General features: G+C 46.2%; 1 protein-coding gene across 1 annotated transcript in view; it reads left to right on the top strand.

The window, feature by feature from the left end:
• Positions 1 to 19: 19 nt before the first annotated feature.
• ALDH1L1 (aldehyde dehydrogenase 1 family member L1) overlaps positions 20 to 14,436 on the top strand; it is a 103,791-nt gene continuing 89,374 nt past the window's right edge. Inside the window, exons 1-7 of the mRNA XM_007950608.2 lie at positions 20 to 146; positions 1,969 to 2,203; positions 3,912 to 4,077; positions 6,216 to 6,317; positions 7,161 to 7,250; positions 8,359 to 8,496; positions 10,970 to 11,095. Of these exons, the coding sequence (XP_007948799.1) occupies positions 20 to 146; positions 1,969 to 2,203; positions 3,912 to 4,077; positions 6,216 to 6,317; positions 7,161 to 7,250; positions 8,359 to 8,496; positions 10,970 to 11,095 (984 nt within the window). The remainder of the gene's footprint in view (positions 147 to 1,968; positions 2,204 to 3,911; positions 4,078 to 6,215; positions 6,318 to 7,160; positions 7,251 to 8,358; positions 8,497 to 10,969; positions 11,096 to 14,436) is intronic.

The following is a 14,436-nucleotide window of genomic DNA, read 5'->3' as shown; positions in this document are numbered from 1 at the left end:
CCAACCCACCACTGTGATCATGAAGATTGCTGTGATTGGGCAGAGTTTATTTGGCCAGGAAGTTTACTGCCACTTGAAGAAGGAGGGCTATGAAGTGGTGGGTGTGTTCACTGTCCCAGACAAGGATGGGAAGGCAGATCCCCTAGGTAAGTGAGCAGCCAGAGAGCAGAGACAAGTGCCCTTGTGATGGATTTATGGGCTTCCCTGACTGGAAAGCAGCTCTACATGGTTGGTACTGAATTCTGTTTAGATGCCACCTGGCTACAGGGGCTTTTCTGGAATAAAGCATGAATAAATGCTTTATTGAACAAATAAATAAATTTTTAATGAAGCATTCCCTTTTCTGGAGATGGGCATGAAGAATCTGTCTTGGTCCCAGCATCAATGTGTGCTCTGGAGCTGGGCCAAATTCAGGCTCAAATTTCTGAGCTTCAGCACACATGCCTGAAAGGACTTCTAGGGCAGAGTCCCCAGGGCAGCATTCTCAGAAGTGAACTGGCATCAGTCACCATCATTGGAAATCCCACCCCAGAGTCTCTGATTCAGTAAGTCTGGGGAAAATTTCAAGAATTGTGTATCTAACAAGTTCACAGATAATGCTGATGACCTGGTTTGAAGAAGAACACATTTTGAGAGTCACTACCATGAGCCACTGCCTTTGAACAGGCACCTGAGTACTTCAGGATTCAGGTGGCACCCTCAGCTTGGTAACGGACCTTCCAAGAACACTTACTGGCTACCAGGCCTCATGGACACAGACTACAGGGCAGGATGTAAGGATATAAAGCCAGGACCAGGAAAGGGGGATTTAGGGCTGGTTAAGCACAGTTCATTTAGTTATAGCGAGCCTCCCAAACCAGCTACAGTCTGAGCTAAGTCTGAACAACCGCAGATGCTATCCAGATCTTCAGCCCTGGCTCTTACTACTATTTGACCTATCACAGCCTGAGCCCTAAGCCCAGCCATCCAGTGACTTTTGACACCAGCCTCTGACCCTGGGCACATACTGAGCCCTGGCTGGGGCTACTACTTGACCTCTGCTGCCACTGACCTTGACTTCAGATGTCCTACAGAAGAATTTCATGGTCACAGTGGAGATAGGTTTTGAAAGTATGGCCCAGTCTGCTGGCATCAGACCCCACCCTCATCAGAACTGCAGCACTCTGGGGGCTGAGAGAGGTGGACCAAAACAGGGAAAGTATCAGTCAGGGGCCAGTCAGAAGCTGTACATCTCGCCTGTTATTTTAATAGAGAATTTAATTTAAAAAGAAGTTTTAATTAGGCATTGGGGTCCAGAAAAGAGAAAAGAGAACTCGAAGGTATCATGGAGGTAATGCTGGTGGGAAATAGCTACTTCCTCTGAGGCTAGCATAAAAAGATGAAAGAAACTGCAATTACACTTGGAGTAGCTGGAATTCAGACTTCCAGGAGAAAATGGTGATGAGCAGGGGAAGGCCTCTGTACACTGAGGCCCTACCTACTAGATGCAGACACTGGCTGCCTGTCACCAGCACTGGGTGAGTCAAAGGCATGTGTTCAGGATGGTTCTGCAAGAACTAGAAAAATTGCTGCATGGAAAGGAACCCCATAGAAACCCATTTTTCCCCTCCAGCCTTCAGTCTTTTAGTGTCCCTGAAGATGAAACCCCACAAGGAGGAGTTGAAAGTCAGGGAGACAATGCCTTCATGACCTAATGGAGAGTCTGCACAGTGGACCATACTAAAGAGGCCACAATCTGAGCTCCTGGTGATCAACAGAAGTCACATGAGCAAAGCAATCTCTGAAACCATGCCCTCAGCTAGTGCTGCCCACAGACCTGCCTGCTGGAGACAAGCTAGGGCAGTGGGTGGAGGGTAGGAGGGATGGATCTGGAGAGACAGTCCAGAAGCCATGTGAGTGGGAAGGCAGATGTGGCAGTGAAGCTAGTGAGATGTCAGGGAGGGCCAGCTTCTCACATGTTGTCCACAGGCCTGGAAGCCGAGAAGGATGGAGTGCCAGTGTTCAAATTTCCCCGCTGGCGGGTGCGAGGGCAGATTCTGCCGGAGGTGATGGCCCAGTACCAGACTCTGGGGGCCGAGCTCAATGTCCTGCCCTTCTGTAGCCAGTTCATCCCCATGGAAATCATCAATGCCCCCCGGCATGGCTCCATCATCTACCACCCGTCTCTACTCCCCAGACACCGAGGGGCTTCGGCAATCAACTGGTGAGAAAGGGCAAAACCGTCATCCCCAACTTGAACCCCCATCAGTGTGAACTGTCATTCCTCTGAGCCTGAAGCATTTCTCAAGTGCTATAGAATGAATATCATGCAGGCACCTATCAAAGTGAGGACAACTTATACAAGTATGGCCCAATCTGCTGGCATTGGATCTCACTTACATCAGTACCATGGCACTCTAGGGGTTGAAAGAGGTGAGCCAGAGCAGGGAGACTATCAGTCAGGGTCCAGGAAGAAGCCACACAACATGCCTGTTGTTTTAATAAAAAATTTAATTAAGGAAAAAAAAAGCGTTAATCAGGTACTGGAGTTCTGGTAGCGTAGTACCTAAGGTACCTGACTGTTAACCAGAAGGCTGGCAGTTCAAACCCACCAGCCACTCCTCAGAAGGAAGGTTGGGCAATCTACTTCTGTAGTGATACCACCTCAGAAACTCTAGGAGGGGTCGCTATGAGTCGGGTCCGACTCGAGGGCACGACAACAACAAGCTATCATTGACATGGTGCTAGCAGGACACAGCTGCTGCCTCTAAGGCTAGGGGAGAGAAAGGGAAGAAGCTGGACAGTTGGAGGAGCTGCCTATGGCTCTGGATTGAAGTGTTATCAATAAGAGAAAATTATTGGGGCAGGCATTGCTAAGCCTTTTGCAGTCTCATAATAAATTTGTGGAGAAGGCATGCCTGGAGGTCTAAGGGCATAAAGAGTTAAGGAGCTGAGAGAACACAGGAAGTTACTGAGCAGCAGTTGAATTCAGATAGTCAGGCGCAAGTCCTGCTCCTAACCTCCACCCAACTAACTTAGCAGCATCCTACTTGGAAAGGGATCGATTAAGGATAAAGGGTCCCATACACAAGATAATCTGAAGATAATGGCATGGGGGTATGGAAGAGACTGACTGGTGGGGCCAATTTAGATGGAAGTTCAGGAAAGATCTCTTGGTGGAGGAGACATTGAGCTGAGAAGAGAGTGTGGGATTTTAGTTAGGTTGGTCTTGTTGGAATTCAGCCTCCCTGACCTTAGATCAGGAGCTCTGGTGGTGTAGTGCCTAAGGCATTTGATTGCTAACCAGAAGGCTGGTGGTTCAAACCCACCAGCCACTCTGCAGAAGGAAGATTGGGCAATCTACTTTTGTAGTGATATTGCCTCAGAAACCCAAGGAGAGGTCACTATGAATCAGATCCGACTTGGCAGCAGTGAGTTTGATTTTTTGGTTTTTGACCTTAGATCACATCCCTTCCCTTTTCTGGGCCTCAGTTTCTTCATCTGTAAATGAGAATACATGTTACACCTGCTGTGAGAATGATTTTATAGATGCATGTAGAGCTTTCAGCACAATATCTACTCACCTAATCCCCAGTTGGTTTTGATAAATATATTTTCCTCCTCCCTTCCTCTGCTCTGGTGGCATAGTGACTAAGGCATTTATTTGACTGCTAACCAGAAGCCTGGCAGTTCAAACCCACCAGCCACTCCTTGGAAGAAAGTCTGGGCAATCAACTTCCATAGAGATACTACCTCGGAAACCCATGGAGGGGTCACTATGAGTCAGGATTGACTCAACGGCAGTGAGTTTGGTTTGGTTTTCTTCCTCTGGGGGCAAGAGGACATGCTGCAGGACAGGGCCACAGGATTGCTTACAGGGCATCTTCACTCTCTGTCCCTCACACCCAGATGGTCACTCTTCTGCCTCCTAGGACCCTCATCCATGGAGACAAGAAAGGAGGCTTCACCATTTTCTGGGCAGATGATGGTCTGGACACTGGGGATCTTCTGCTCCAGAAGGAGTGTGAGGTCCTCCCAGATGACACCGTGAGCACTTTGTACAACCGCTTCCTCTTCCCTGAAGGCATCAAGGGGATGGTAAGGGCTGGGATCTGAGTCACAACCCACCTCAACATTCCTGCAGGTCTTCTCTGTGCCTAGGTTCCTGCTCTAGGCGCTTAGTGCTAGTCACAAAGCTGGCCAGGAATCTATTCTCCAAATGCTTGGGTTCTGGAGGGAAATTTCTCCTTTCAGATTGTCAAAGAGACAGAATTACAGCATTAATAATGTATTATATTAGGTAGGACTCTTGTGCACAACTAACAAAACCCAACTCAAAAGACTTTAGCAACAAAACAAGAACAAAGGCAGTCCAGGAACTGATGCCATTTCATTAGGATTCTGTTTCTTTCTCTATTCACCCTTTGATTCTGCGTTTCTCTGTTTGGTTACCTTCATTCTCAGAATGACTGCCTCCAAATGGGAGGAAAGATAGTAACTGGTAGCTCAAGAATTACAGCTCCTAATTCTGGGGTAGGGGAACAACAGTTTGCTGTCAAGTCAGTTACAACTCATAGCAACCCATGTGTGTCAGAGTAAAACTGTGTGCCATAGAATTTTCAATGACTGAAATTTCAGAAGTAGATCACCAAGTCTTTCTTCTGAGTCACCTCTGGGTGGACTTTGGGTTAAAAGCCAAGTGCTTTAACCATTTGCATCACCAAAAGACCCCTCCAGGGGAAGAGAATACCTCTTTCTCCTAGAATTCATGAGTGAAAAGTTAGAGGAGACACTGATTGACATGTTTTGGGTCATATGGTCATCCTGAACCAGTCACTAGCTAGAGTGATGGAGTACTCTGGTCAACCTCAATCTCTGCTTCTTGCTGTTGGTGGGTTGGAGTAGGGATATCAGCTTAATTCTAGTCACATGGATGTATTCTCCTTAAGAAAAGAAGCTTTGTTACAGAGGAATAGGGAAGGAGTTCTGGACAGACAAAACTGGCAAGTGTCAGATGCAGGCAGGCATTGTGCATCATACAGCCAAGGTGAGCGCTGGGTCGTCTTCCTACCCTGAATCTTGCCTATGCATGAGTTGGGAAGTGGGCAGAGAGCAAGGCAGCTACCCAAGGCTAGGAGGGTGTCCTAGAAAAGATAAGGTTCAAGCTAGTGGCTGTGGGACTTGATCTTGCAGATCAAGGAGGGCTCAGGGGTTTATAGTATTTGTGTAGGGCTGCTAGTGCTCCAGCAGCTATGTGGGCAGGCCAGCAATGAGTGAAGACAGAGGGTACTTGAATTGCTCATTGATTAAGCACAAAAGTGATTCACACACAGCAGTGAGCATGATGGTAACTTTTAAGTGCTCACTGTAGGCCAGTGCCAGCTCTCCCCTTGCCCTGGTTCCTGTTCCATGTGAGCTGTGTTTTTTTTTTTTTTTTTTGAGCTGTGCTAAATTGGAATCCTCTTTGTATACTCTCCCACATAGTGAGCAAAATAGACTTGACTGAAGATTTAATTGGAGAAATAAGAAGGGGTTACATTGCATAGCCCACAGCAAAAAATTAACACTATCCTTTGGAGTGGCTCTTCAAATTTAAATTAATTCAAATTAAAACTCAGTTCTTCGGTCTGGCTAACTACATTTCAAGAGCCCAGTAACTACACATGGGTCATGGTTACTGTGTTGGAGAGTGAAGATATAGAACACTTCCATCATCCCAGGAAGTTCAATTGGACAGCACTGAATTAGCCATTCCTGATAGGAAAATCACTTCTTAGTCTGGTACTACTGGGGGTTCTTCCCTTAGCCTCTCTTTCATGGTGTACCCAGTCACCTACCCCTTCCTGGATTTTGCCCCCTCCCCACCCTCCTTTCCTTCCCTTTAACAGAAACTATTTCCTGGTTCATCTCAGACCTCCAAACTTGTACCTCAAAACTTATCATGTGGTTTTAAACAACATGAAAATTTTTGTATGTTACACCCACACAAAACTTATGTAAGTTATACTGCACAGTTGTAATACCTTATGAGGTAGGTCAGGAAGGGTCTTGTGTGCATTTTGCAGTGGATTTAGACTCAGTTGACTCCTGTTGTTCACATAATAGTCATATTGGAGTGTCTGTGGGTGCTAGCCACTGTGCTATACAGCCAGACTTGTAGAGCTTGGGATATGAGAGGAAAGGAGGAAGGGCGGTATCTGATGCTGGGGAGCTGACTGAGTCTGGGCTCTTCTCAGGTGCAGGCTGTGAGGCTGATTGCTGAGGGAAGAGCTCCAAGAATCCCTCAGCCTGAGAAAGGGGCCACCTATGAAGGGATTCAAAAGAAGGAAACAGCCAAGGTGAGCGCTGGGTCATCTTCCTACCCTGAATTTTGCCTATGCATGAGTTGGGAAGTGGGCAGAGAGCAAGGCAGCTACCCAAGGCTAGGAGGGTGTCCTAGAGAAGATGAGGTTCAAGCTGAGTGGTGCAAGCTGTAATTGTGGAAGGCAAGGGAAAGTAGTACTGTCTGGGAGAGACAGCCTGGGCACAGCCATAGAGGGAGGAAAGCATGGTATCTGGGAAGGCAGGGGACAGGGTCCTTTTCAGTTTCCTCTCTTTCCTCTTTAGAAGAAAAGGACAGGCAGGACCCCAAGAGAGGGGAAGTTAGGAGACATGTAGAGGGGTGAGACCTGTGGAAGGGTAAGAGGGGTGGAAAATAAGTACCTCAGTCTTGAGGTGCTTGAAGTCTCTAAATTGAGATGTGAGAGAATTTAGTTTTTTTGATCTATAATAGATCCTCTTGGGGTCCTGAAAGATGGATGGTCTTTGAGGCTTGTAGGCTAAGCAAGCTGTGGGTGGGACCCTGTGGGACAAGCCTGAGTACTTTGCCTCTGTTGAGGGGACTATGTAGGGCCTTGGCCATCTGAACAACACAATATTACTTTGTCAAATTCTTTATGAAGTTCACTAAACCCATGAGAGACTGAAGGCCAGAGAGCACTCATAACTGAGATGCCAAAGGAGGGGCCCAGACCAGTTCAGGGACTTTGGCCATTCTCAGAGAGGAAGCCAAGTTACTGACACCCAGATTAGGGTGTCGTCCACCATCCAAGGGTCAGCACCTGGGGCAGGGATAGCTGGCTGGAAGTGCTGCCTAGAGAGTTGGGAAGGGGAGACCACATAAGCATATCTTGGCCCTGCAGATCAATTGGGACCAGCCAGCCGAAGCCATTCATAACTGGATCCGTGGGAACGACAAGGTGCCCGGTGCCTGGACTGAGGCCTGTGGACAGGTATGGCTATGCATGGCTGAAATTCAACTGGACTCACTGACATGACTCCACTGGCTGCAAAAATATCAAATTATATTTGTTCTGGTTGGTAAACAGCCACTGCCTGACCCCTACACCCACCCATGTGGCCCTACCACCTCAGCCCCTCTCCCAAGACCTTCTAGATCTATCCACCTACTATCTAAAGGATTAACATCTTGTGTGTCTCATGGCCCAGGCCCCTCACTAACCAAGTGAGTTTATTGGTTGTAAAAGACTTTGACTCTCCACCCTCAGCTCAGAAGACACCAAACCCAGATATGACTTTGATGTGGCTTCTCAGTCTAAAGCCCTGAGCAGAAGGGGCAGCAGCCTCAGGGCTATGGGCAGGGGTTAAGACCTGGGGCAAACCAGATGCTTACAATATGGCACCCTGTTACTCACATCTCTGAGGAGGAGCTTGGGACAGCAAGACTAGGGGCAGGTTCATAATCTAATCTCTCTCACACACACACTCACTGCCGTGGAGTCAGATCCGACCCATAGCGACTCCTCCTTGGGTTTCCGAAGCAGTACCACTATGGAAGTAGATTGCCCAACCTTCCTTCTGAGGAGTGGATGGTGGGTTTGAACTGGCAGCCTTCTGATTAGCAGTCAAATGCCTTAGACACTATGCCACCAGAGGTCCAAACTGGCAGCTAGTATTCTGGTCCCAAATTGCCCAAACTCCTGACCTCCCACTGAATGCCATTGTCCCTGGGAACTCTGCTGCCCTCCCCACCATAAGACCTTCTGCTTTGGCAAATCCATCTCCTGACCAAAATGACCAGGCTTGGTGGCGCTGCAAGGAAGTCAGTCTCACTCCATGATCAGCACCACTGAATTGGTATTCTCCCCTTGTCTCTCTACCTGCAGTCTCTGCCAAAGGTGATAGGAAGGGCCTGAGGCAGCTTGCCATAAGCTCCCAGGCCATGGTGGTGGCTCAAGGCTCTTTGCCTTTGCTCTATCTCGCCCAACATGATCCTCCACTCCACCCCCTCTTCATCCTACCCCTGACATCCCTGCCTTGGCTGCCTGCATTAGGGGCCTCATTTCACTCATTACCTTTTGGCTTTTCTTTCCTCAACAGAAGCTCACATTTTTCAACTCGACCCTGAACACTTCAGGTCTGGTGCCTGAGGGTGAAGCTCTACCCATCACAGGAGCCCACCGGCCAGGAGTGATCACAAAAGCAGGACTCCTCCTCTTTGGGAATGATGACAGGATGGTAATGGCACTGCTGGGGCCCACAAGCACACTCCCTTCCTGGTCCCAGGACCCAGAAGAAGTACCCAGGCTGCTGTGAAGAACATGAGACCACCCACTCCAGGGAGGGCAGAACCAAGCTTGACCCCAACTAGACCTCAGCAGCTGGGCTGGCCTAAGCACAGAGTGACTGCTGGTCGTTACTAGGACTATTTCTCTGTTGCTGGGAGGTCAGGTTCTACTTACCCTTCAAGAGCTGGGCACCCTGTATGGCTGTCATATAACTTAGAACCAGAGAGAACTAGGGAGACCTGAATTGGGGGCCAAGTTTCAGTCTAGCAGAATGTCTAAGAGCTGCTGGGTATGGGCTTTTAACCTCTGTGCCTTGGATTCCTTCCTTGTGAGTAGAAATATTATAAAAAGTGATTTAGTGTATGTAAAACATGTAGTGGGTGAGATGAGGCCCCTGATACTGGCAGCCAAGGCAAGGGTTTCAGGGCTGGCACATATCAAGCTCTGTATTAGTGTTGATTAGGATTAAGGAGCTCTGGTGGTGTAGTGGCTGCTAATGAGAAGGTCAGTGGTTCAAACCCACCAGCTTCTCCATGAAAGGAAGATGGGACAATCTATTTCCATAAAGATTTACTGCCTTGGAAACCCAATGGGGGTTGCCATGAGTCAGAATCAACTCGATGGCAGTAAGATTTTTTTTTTCAGTTTATTATTAAGATTCCAAAAAAATCTGTCAAGTCAGTTCCAACTCATAGCGACCCCTCCTTGGGTTTCTGAGGCAGTATCACTACAGAAGTAGATTGCCCAACCTTCTAAAACTAATAATAATAGCTACTATTTATTGAGCACTTTCTATGTGCCAAGCACTGATTTAAAACAATTATATGTATTAAATTTAATCATCTCAATGACCCCATGAGTATCTATTAATATTATGTTCATTTTGCAGAGGAGAAAACTGAAGCAAGGAAAATTTAAATAACTTACCCAAGGTCACCCAGCTAGTTCTTGACAGAGTTGGTTCTGAAGTGCATGACCTTAGCCCTGGTACTGGGTTGTTAATACATACACTGTGCAGGGGTTAGGAAGGTCTGGGCCTTCACTTCCTCTTATAGAAGATGCTGAGAGCAGGGAAAGGAGTACAGGAAAGGGATCTTTGGGCACTTTTTGGAATTTCAACAACCCCAGCAATGCTATCCCTTGGCTAGCCACAGTGTGGGGTGGTATTGTTCAGAGCTGGTAGGTACTGACTGTGGTGTTCCCTGCTTGCCATACTACGAGAGGGTCTAGCCAGCTACTGGTAATGTCTGATGGACAGTGGCTGGGTAGTGTATATATTCATAATTGATTAGGGTAAGTGGAGAATGATATCTGTCTTAGGTCAGGTCTCCAAGAAGCAGCATCCAAATTGTCATGCAAGTAAGTGATCTGTTGAGGGACAACTCTCAGGAAGATTGTATAAGGGAGGGAGGAAGGGAAGCAGAAGAAAACACAAGGCAAAGATAAGGGCTCAGGAAAAGTCAGCCTTAGCCTGACCTCATGGGGCACTGTGGAGTGGGAACTGAATCAGTCAGCCTTGGGGTGGGGTGGAGGAGCCATAAGTCACAAAGTCTTCAGCCTCTCTGTGTGACAGTTCCTATCCATCCACAGAGAGCCTCAGAGAAGGTGCAGTGTGGGCTATTAGCAGCCAATGCTTAAAACCACAGGTGGTTGGATGTTACCAGCCTGGTGAGGGCCCTGAGTGGGCACTGACTACATCTGCTACAACATCTACAGAAACAGGCAATGCAAAGGAAGGCACCTTTGGTAGAGATCCTTGGTTGAAGCATCTCTCAGGAAGTTCCAGCTGGATCTGGCTCACAGAAAGCTCTAGAACATTGTGAAAAGGCAGTAGAGTTGAGGCTTGGGTCAGGCAAGGAACCTGGCCCCATTTCTGTTAGACCATGTGTAGAGTGCTGTACTTACAGAGCCAGTTTCAAATGTGGGCATCGCCACTGTCCAGGAGTTCACCTGCCCCCTCTTCCTACCTCTGTATTCCAGAAGGTTATCTGTGATGTTTGCCAGATGTTTCCATAGGGTTTCTGGGAGCTGGGCTATTGTACAAGTTGTTGTTCTCTTGATTGACACTCAATGTAGTATTTAAATTACTTTTTTCTGATGAGTATGCATAATTTTTGTATATAATAAAACCATTACACTAAAAAAGAATAGAGTTTTTGATTATGAGTGGGGTGAAAAGAAAGAGCAAGGAGTATGGCAGGTGCCCATGGTCTGATTTCTCCTGTGCAGTTTCCTTTGTGCCCTTAAGACTGTGAGCTCACCTCTTTGAGTTACTTTCCTCATCATTTGTCAGGATGCTCTAGTCTTACCTTACTGTGAAGGTTGGAGTTGAAGTATGTGGGTCACCCAGCATAGGATCTTCCTGGTTTGGTGTCATCATCACTGGTCTGATCACAGTCCCTGTGAAATCCTTCCTTGCACAGCTGCTGGTGAAGAACATCCAGTTTGAGGATGGCAAGATGATCCTGGCCTCACACTTCTTCCAGGGAGCAACTGGTAACGCCCTGGAGCTGACAGAGGAGGAGCTGGTCACTGCAGAGGCCATGAGGGTAGGAGGCACTTGCAGGGCTGCTGTTTGGTTGGGTCAGTTGGGCATGAGTGTTTTGTGGATGGCACTTCCTGGAATTATGCTCCACACCCTCTGTGGATGGATGTGGTGCCTCACACACATTGTTGGTCTCTGAAATGCTTTCCCTTCTTTTTATTTATTTATTTATTATTTTTTTATTTTTTATTTTTATTGTGATTTGGGTGAAAATTTACAGAGCAAATAGACTTTCCATACAGCAGTTCACATACACTTTGTCTCATGACATTGACCACAGTTTACCACAATGCAACATCTCCCCTCCTGCTTCTTCCCGATAGTTACCTCTTCCCTGTATCCATCCCTCCGTGCACTCCTGCCCCCTGAGCTGTCTCCCTGTGCATAAGCAACTCTTCTTTCTCCCATGCTTGTTCTCTCCAAGCAGTGTATCTACCTCAGGTAAATGTTCAACTCATATGCCTGTCTTCTGTTTGGCTGGAAACCACAGGCATGGGTTCAATTCCAGACCTGAAGGGCAGCTAGGGGCCATAGTCTCAGTGGTTCCCCAGGCTATATCAGACCAGCAAACCTGGTCACCACCCCCCCCTTTTTTTTCCAAATGATTTTGAGTTTTGTTCCACATTTTTCTCCCTTTCTATCCATGATTTCCTACATAGATCCTCTTCCAAGTGGTTGACAGTAGTAGCTGGGCACCATCTAGTTCTTCTGGTTCCATAGTCATATAGGCTGCAGATCTGATGGTGTATCAGTAGGTAGGACTAATTATTTCCATTAATTTTTGGTTTTCTTCATTCTTGTTTACTCTGGACGAGGAGAGACCCATCGTTGCATCTAGATGGCAGCTTGCTAGCTTTTAAGATCCCAGTCACTACTCGTCATAATAGGAGGTGGAACAATGTTTTGTGTAGTATGTTATGCCAATTGAGCTTGATGTCCTCTGTGACTATGGTCCCGGGCCCACAGTTTCAGCTACTCAGTCCTTCTGAGTAACTGGCTGTAATCAAGCAGTGACTGCAACCTTGCCCCTTGTCAGCTCCACTATACACCTGGGAACTCAGATCATACACATAAAGTTATAGGACCATTGTCTGCCAATCCTATACATGTTCTTGGGTACACTCCCCACTTCATAGACATACCTAATCGTTCAGCCTGTCCACCCATCTATCCACCCATATATCCATGTTTGCCTTCACTGACAATGCCATACTACATGTGCAAAAGGGTTCATCTTTGTTGTCTGTACTTCCCACGTACCTCTCTATGTCTTTCTCTTCCTCAATGCCACTATATTGATCACTAACATTTGCTACATTGCCCTTCTCTTCACCCAAATCAAAACTTATCTCTATCTATCTAACAGTGTTCCCTCCCATCCCCTCCCACCCCTAGTAACCAACAAAGAAAATGTCCTTCCATAGATAAGCATTTCCTTGACTTTCACAATAATGGACTAATACAATATTTGTCCTTTTGTGATTGACTTATTTCCCTCAGCATAATGTCCTCCAAGTTCATCCATGTTATGCGGTGTTTTGCAGATTCTACATTATTCTTTAGGGTTGCAAAGTATTCCATTGTGTGTATGTACCATAATTTGGATATCCATTCCTCAGTTGATGGACACCTAGGTTGTTTACATCTTTTGGCTATTGTGAATAGTGCTGTGATGAACATGGGTGTGCATATGTCTGTTCTTGTCACGGCTCTTACTTCTTCAGGATATATACCTAGTAATGGAATAGCTGGGTCAAATGGTATTTCTAATTTCAACTTTTGAAGGAATCACCACACTGTTTTCCACAATGGTTGTACCATTTTACAGTTCCACCAGCAGTGTATGAGAGTTCCAATCTCTCCACATCCTTGCCAGCATTTGTTGTTTTCTGTCTTGTTGAACTTTGCTACTAGTGCTGGAGCAACATGGTACCTCATTGTTGTTTTGATTTGCATCTCTCTAATAGCTAATGATCGTGAGCATTTCTTCATATGTTTGTTGGCTGCTTGAATATCCTCCTTGGTGAAGTGTCTATTCATGTCTTCTGCCCATTTTTTAATTGGATTGTTTGTCTTTTTGTTATTAAGGTGTTGGAGTGTTCTATAAATTCTAGAGATAAGTCCCTTGTCAGATATGTTATTACCAAATATTTTTTTCCCAATCCGTATGTTCTCTTTTGACTCTTTTGGAGAAGTCTTTGGAAGCACATAAAAATTTAATTTTTAGAAGGTCCCAATCATCTGGTTTCTCTTCTGCTGTTTGTGCATTTTGAGTTATGCTTGATAGTCTATTTATGCCATATATTGGGGCCCTTAAATTTGCCCCTAAGTTTTCCCTGAGGAACTGTATAGTTTTAGGTTTCACATTTAAGTCTTTGATCCATCTGGAGTTCATTTTTTGTGTATGGTGTGAGGTACAGATCTTGTTTCATTTTTCTGCAAATGGATCTCCAGTTTTGCCAGCACCATTTATTAAACAAACATTCTCTTCCCCATTTAATGGAATTTGGGCCTTTGTCAAAGATCAGCTGACTATAATAGGTTGATGGCTCTATATCTGGGTTCTCAATTCTGTTCCATTGGTCTATGTATCTGTCATTGAACCAATACCAGGCAGTTTTGACTACTGTGGCTGTATAATAAGTTTTGAGATTGCTTTCCCTTCTTGAGGCTTTCAATGTTTCCTTGTTCCTACTTCCTCTGTCCCTGGGACACTGGGATTTGGCAAATAGGTCTGACTTTTCTAGGATTCACTATCAACAGTGGGCAAAGGAAACAGGAGCTCCTGGAATAACTGAAAAAGTCAGATGCCAAGCACCATGTGATGAGAACTTCTAGAAAGCCTGCCCAATAGAAAGCATCAGGAGCTGTGACCAGCACAGGCTTTGTGGACAGACCAACTGGCCTCCAATCTAATGTTACCCTAGTGTGAGGCCAGAGTCCTTCCCCTTCTGAGATTCAGTCTTCTCAACCTAGAATTAGGTAAACTGTTGTTTCCCAGAACTCATTCCTGGCCCTTTCTTCTCCCTCCAACCATCTCCCTCATCCTGGGAGTATGCCTTCCTGAATGTATGGCTCTGGATGGATTTTCATTCAGTCATTGATTTAATCATTCATTCAACTATTTATTTCAGAAATATTTATTGAAGCCTACTAAGTGCCAGACACTAGGCTGGATACCAGGACTGTGATGATAGACCATCCTCTTGCTGTCATAGAGCTTACAGTCTCATGAATGTAGCCAAGGAACCATCCAGCAGATAGACAACATAAAACAAGATGATGAGAGAGAGATGGGCTAAGGCTGGGCGACAACTTCAGAAGGGTTGGTCAGAGAATGCCATT

Source organism: Orycteropus afer, unplaced genomic scaffold (assembly GCF_000298275.1).
Source record: "Orycteropus afer afer isolate SDZICR_OR568_19922 unplaced genomic scaffold, OryAfe1.0 scaffold00282, whole genome shotgun sequence".
In the NCBI taxonomy this organism is placed as follows: domain Eukaryota; kingdom Metazoa; phylum Chordata; class Mammalia; order Tubulidentata; family Orycteropodidae; genus Orycteropus; species Orycteropus afer.
This window is presented reverse-complemented; position numbering and strand designations above follow the sequence as displayed.